The sequence below is a fragment of the Ornithorhynchus anatinus genome, chromosome 11 (assembly GCF_004115215.2).
Source record: "Ornithorhynchus anatinus isolate Pmale09 chromosome 11, mOrnAna1.pri.v4, whole genome shotgun sequence".
NCBI classification, from domain to species: Eukaryota; Metazoa; Chordata; class Mammalia; order Monotremata; family Ornithorhynchidae; genus Ornithorhynchus; species Ornithorhynchus anatinus.
The window spans coordinates 35,497,692-35,503,498 of NC_041738.1; the positions used below are offsets into that span (position 1 = coordinate 35,497,692).

Below are 5,807 nucleotides of genomic sequence, written 5' to 3' on the forward strand. Positions count from 1 at the left end.
GAGGGCGGAAGGCAAAGGCGCATGCGCTCCCCCTGCTTGGGCCCCCGCCCGCCCCCGCGCGCGCGCGCGCACGGCGAAGGCGCCGGTGGGCGGGGCCGACCTCAGCCAATCGCCTTCGCCCTCGAGGGAGGCGGGAGAAGGAGCGCCCGCTGCCGGAGGGCCCCGAGGGCGGCGTCGGGCGGCGTCGGGCGGCGTCGGGCGGCGTCGGGGTTTGCGTGGGGACGCAGGCCGGCGTCATGACGTGAGGGGCCTCCCCTCCTCCCTGCCCCCTTCCCCCCGGGACCTGCCCATCACCGGCTGCAGCGGGGCCTGTCCGGCCTGCCGCTGGGCACGGCCGACCCGCTCCCCCCGCCGCCCAACTAAACCAAACCAAACCCCAAGTAGAGGTGGCGGGCGAGCTCCATGACGCCGGGCAGCTGGCCGCCCCCGCCCGGGCTAACAGGGGTAAGAGGGAGGCCGTCCTGCCAAGTGCGGGCCCCTCCCACCAATAACCATCGCCGGCCCCGTGCTATTTGGGAAGCGCTTACCAGGTGCTCAACACTGCGCTAAGCGCCGAGGTAATAATAATGCTGGCGTCTGTTAAGCGCGTGTCAGGTGCCGAGCGCTGTTCCAAGCGCTGGGGGAGAGGCGGGGTCAGCAGGTGGTCCCACGGGAGGCTCCCAGGCTTCATCCCCATTTGACAGATGAGGTCACTGAGGCACAGAGAATAATAATAATGATGTTGGTATTTGTTAAGCGCTTGCTAGGTGCAGAGCGCTGTTCTAAGCGCTGGGGGAGATCCAGGGTCATCAGGTGGTCCCATGGGAGGCTCACAGTTAATCCCCATTTTACAGATGAGGTCACTTGAGGCACAGGGAATAATAATAATAGTGTTGGTATTTGTTAAGCGCTTGCTAGGTGCAGAGCGCTGTTCTAAGCGCTGGGGGAAACACAGGGGCAACAGGTTGTCCCATGCAAAGCTCCCAGGCTTCATCCCCATTTGACAGATGAGGTAACTGAGGCACAGAGAAGTGACTCGCCCACAGTCCCACAGCTGACAAGTGGCAGAGCTGGAATTTGAACCCATGACCTCTGACTCCCCAGCCCGGGCTCTTTCCACCGAGCCCCGTAATGATAATGTTGATACTTGCGAAGCGCTTACCATGTGCTGAACACTGTTCTGAGCGCCGAGGTAGATACGAGGTAATAATAATGTTGGTATTTGTGAAGTGCTTACTACGTGCTGAACACTGTTCTGAGCGCCGAGGTAGATACGAGGTAATAATAATGTTGGTATTTGTGAAGCGCTTACTATGTGCAGAGCACTGTTCTAAGCGCTTGGGTAGATACAGGGGAATCAGGTGGTCCCACATGAGGCTCTTCATCCCCAGTCTTCATCCCCATATGACAGATGAGGTCACCGAGGCCCAGAGAAGCGAAGTGACTTGCCCACAGTCACACAGCAGACAAGTGGCAGAGCCGGGATTGGAACCCATGACCTCTGGCTCCTTCCACTGAGCCATGCTGCTTCTCATTAAGACAGCGAGCCCGACCTGGTATCCCTCCCAGCGCTTAGAACAGTGCTTGGCACGTAGTAAGGGCTTAACAAATGCCAACGTTATTATTATTACTTTGAGGGTTGTTGTGTGGCTGGCGCCAGACCTCCCCTGCCAGGCTCTGCTGTGGCTCGATGACAGAAACACGGGAATAACTTAAAATTGAATAAGCAAATTGAATTCGCCCTTTCCGAACATCTTTTCGAAGCTTTTTTAAAAATTTTAGGGAGTAAAATCGCAACGCCTCAATGTAGCCCAGGTCGAGGGTGTAACTTTTTTTAGTATCATTATTTTTGATATCTGGTTGGTATTGGCTAGAACGATGTGGGAACGCAACCTCTCTTTTTGGAAAATCTCTGGAATGTCAATAACTTTCCTTAACTGCCTTAATTTTTCTTTGAGTGTGGTGGGAGCCCATCGCCTCCCTACGCTGGTCTAAGAAAGCCAACAAAAGTTCAAAAGTGAGAATAATTTCAATCAGGAGAGTACGATTGCACCGTGGCTATGTTGCCCTCAGGATTAAAAAACGGACTGGAAAATGCTTTGAAGGTTGAGGGGTAGGAGTCGGGGGAAAGTATGAAATAAATGGAAAGAAGTTATGTGAAGGGCCTGACTATTGTACTGAGACACTAGAAAATAGATTGAGTGCGTTCTGAGGTTTTGGGGGCTGTTTATTGATGTCGTCTTCTTCACCCTTGCCCCCTTTTTCACTGAATGTAGAATTCAGGTTCCGTTTTCTTTGAAAAACAATAATCTTCTGGTTTAAAAATAATATAAGCACTATCACAAGCGCACAGACATTCCTACAGTCCCCCTCCTCCGTCTGTTCAAGCCGAAAGGGGGTCAGGGAGGATCCGGAAGTGTGTGAAACTCCCCGGCTCAGGCCAAGGCCCAGGTAGAGTTCTGACAGCGTAAAAATACCTGCAAACTTCGAATGATGATAAACAGGTTCGGAGGATAGGAAGAAATATTTTTGCATCGTTTGGTTTTCTGTCCTCAACGAGACCACTGATTTTATAGGCTTTGTCTGGAAGGTGATGTTTTCTTTCTGAAGGAACTACCTCAGAAGAGTGTATTTGCGCAGCTCAACCATGTCTCTCTCCGTTTTCCTAGACTTGAGGTTAATTTGAAAATGAATAAATTGAAGAAACTTCCTGCCGAGCAGACAGCCAGCCTTGAAAAATTCAGCCCCGACGTCCTGGCTGATATTTCCGAACTCTTTTCGAAGAGGTTTTCGTACACCAAACCCCCCGACGACGCGTGGCGCTTACCGGATTCCGGTGACGCGTTCACCCAGGACCACGAGGAATTCAACTCGCTCCTCGTTTTAAAGGACTCCCTGAACGAAGTGAAAAATCTGTTGAGCGATAAGAAATTGGACGAGTGGCATCAGCACACGTCCTTCACCAATAAAGCGGGGAAAATCATTCCTCACGTGAAGAAATCTGTGAATGCCGAACTGTGCACACAGGCTTGGTGCAAATTCCATGAAATCCTATGTAGTTTCCCCCTCATTCCCCAAGAAGCTTTTCAGAATGGCGAGCTAAATTCGGTGCACCTCTGCGAAGCCCCCGGCGCGTTCATAGCGAGTCTCAACCACTATTTAAAGTCTCATCACATCCCCTGTGACTGGAACTGGGTAGCCAACACCCTCAATCCGTACCATGAGGCCAACGACAACGTCACGATGATTATGGATGACCGGCTCATCGCCGACACCTTGCCCAGGTGGTACTTCGGCCCGGAGAACACTGGTGACGTCATGACACTGAAACACCTGTCGGGACTTCAACGTTTCGTAGGCGACATGGCCACGGTTCACCTGGTGACGGCCGACGGCAGTTTCGATTGCCAAGGAAATCCAGGGGAGCAGGAAGCTCTGGTCTCTCCTTTACACTACTGCGAAGTAGTCACCGCCCTGATGATTCTAGGGAGCGGAGGGTCCTTGGTCCTGAAGATGTTCACTCTTTTCGAGCACTGTTCCGTCAATCTGCTGTACCTTTTGAACTGTTCCTTCGAGGAGGTTCACGTCTTCAAACCCGGAACTAGCAAGGCTGGGAACTCAGAAGTCTATGTGGTGTGCCTGAACTTTTTGGGCAGAGAAGCTATCCATCCTCTCTTAACCAAGATGATGCAGAATTTCGAAGCCGAGAAGGTCGGCAAAGCCCTCTTCCCCCGACACGCGATTCCGGGATCGTTTCTTAAGTGTCACGAGGAATGCTGTGCCTTCTTTCATAGGTCTCAGTTAGAGACCATTTCCGAAAACATCCGCCTGTTCGAGAGCATGGGAGAAGAAGAGCAAGCGAAGCTGAATGATTTAAGGGACTGTGCCGTAGAAGTCTTCATGCTGAAGTTCCAAGTGAAACCTCTTGCCCGGAGCAACTGGCTGGTGAAAAAATCGAACATCGGTTGCAGCGTGAACACAAAATGGTTTCGGCAGCGGAACAGATACTTCGGGACCTATAATGAGAGGAAGATGCTGGAAACCCTTTCCTGGGCCGACAAGTTGGCCAAAGGTTACTTCGACCGTTGGGTCGAAGAGCACGCTTTAATCAGTTCTGGGCAAAGCTGTATTTTAGAAGGGTCCCCTTCTGATCTCCAGTGCCACTCGTGGTCCGTCTTAGAGGGAGAGAAGCTGCCCAGGGTAAAATGTTCTCCTTTCTGTGACGGCGAGATATTGAAGACCCTCAATGAAGCCCTCGAGAAGTCATTCGGCGATGCCTCGTCCCTCGGACGAAAGGGGCCACCCTGTCGTTCTTGCCGCGTTCTTTCCGGAGACCTGGTTTTCTCCGAGTTACTGAACCTCACCCCGAGCCTTCCGGACAGTTCGGCCGAAGGAACGGGCGCACGGATCAAGTGCGTGGTGGTGGGTTTGCCATCTCTCTGTGACGTCAAATCCCGCGTGTACGCGGAGGTTAGACTCCTGGATTCTGCCCCGCTCCTGCCTTTCAGCTGTTCCCTGCTTCACGACGGAGAACCGAGGTATCAGCGGCAGCTTCTAGACTGCCTCCTGTGCTCGTTGCCACAGCTGCATCCGGGCGATGCTTTGATTTTGCCTGTGCTGTCCTGTTTTACCCGATTCTCTGCCGGCCTGGTCTTTATCCTGCACCACTGCTTCGGCAGCATCGCGTTTGCTTGCCCCGTATCTTCTGAGCCCCTGGGGAGCTGTGCGGTACTGTTGTGTGTCGGCTATCGGGCGCTCCCGAGTCCAGTTGTCCGGTACCTGCGGAACCTGAGCCAACTGACCCGTGACTTAATCGACTCGGACGCGTCTCGGCAGGTTTTACAGTTTGTCCCGATGGAGGCCGTCCTGAAGGGAGCCCTGCTAGAGTTTCTGTGGGATTTGAACACTGCCATTGCCAAAAGGCAGCTGCATCTGATCGTTCAAGGACAGCAGCAGGACGAGGCCAGCCGTCTTCGATTATAAAACCGCATCCTTAACTTTCATTTCAGAAAATTCCCTTTGCCGGAGTGGGGGGCGGCGACCAAAATTTTTCTACTTCTCACCTCATCTTGACACTTGGGAGACTTCAGTAAGGAGAAGGGGCCACCTTTGGCATAATTCGGGGTCCTCATTTCCACGAGACTGTCGTCGGGCTCCGGTCCTATTTATCGAGCGCTTACTGTCTGTAGAGCAGTGTCCTAAACGCTTGGGAGAGTATACGATAATGGTTTGTAGGCAATTCCTTGCCCACAGTGAACTTTCAGTCTGCCCCTAGACTTGGCGGGCGGGGGGGGGGCGGTTCTCCAGCGGGTGGAGATTTGGAGGTGAAATGAAATTCAGCCCTAGGCGTGGAAAAGAGGCGTTCTCTGTGGCTAGACTCATAGCTCGTCCCTGTAGACCGAAAGCTCACTGTGGGCAGGGAATGTGTCTGTTCATTGTTGTATTGGACTCTCTCAACCTTAGTACGGTGCGCGGTACTAATACGACTGAGTATAATAAATACGATCGAACGCTGATTGAATTCCTCCTCGTTAACACAACTCACCGCGAGTTTGTCCTGTGAACGTCTGACTGGAGAGTGAGTAGTTGGCGTCGGTAGAGGAGAGGGGTCATTGGTGAACAACACGGATCGCCGTATTTGGTATTTATTGAGAACTCACCGTGTGCGGAGCACTGAACCAAGCACTCGGGAGACTACAGAATAACCGTCGGTAGACACTCGGCCCGTCCAAAAGGACCCCTTTATTTCAAGTCCGTCTTTGTTGTCGATCTCAGGTGTTGGCGTGTTTTCACCGTGCTAGTCGTAGACCTGTCGTCTCCGATTAAAA

The 5,807-nt window shown here is 52.8% G+C and overlaps 1 protein-coding gene across 1 annotated transcript; it reads left to right on the top strand.

Annotated features, from left to right (window-relative positions):
* Positions 1–252: 252 nt before the first annotated feature.
* Positions 253–5,495, top strand: CMTR2 (cap methyltransferase 2). The gene is made up of 2 exons (XM_001506876.4): positions 253–557; positions 2,649–5,495. The coding sequence occupies exon 2, from the start codon at positions 2,668–2,670 to the stop codon at positions 4,960–4,962; it is 2,295 nt and encodes a 764-aa protein (XP_001506926.2). The 5' UTR covers positions 253–557; positions 2,649–2,667; the 3' UTR covers positions 4,963–5,495.
* Positions 5,496–5,807: the final 312 nt, after the last annotated feature.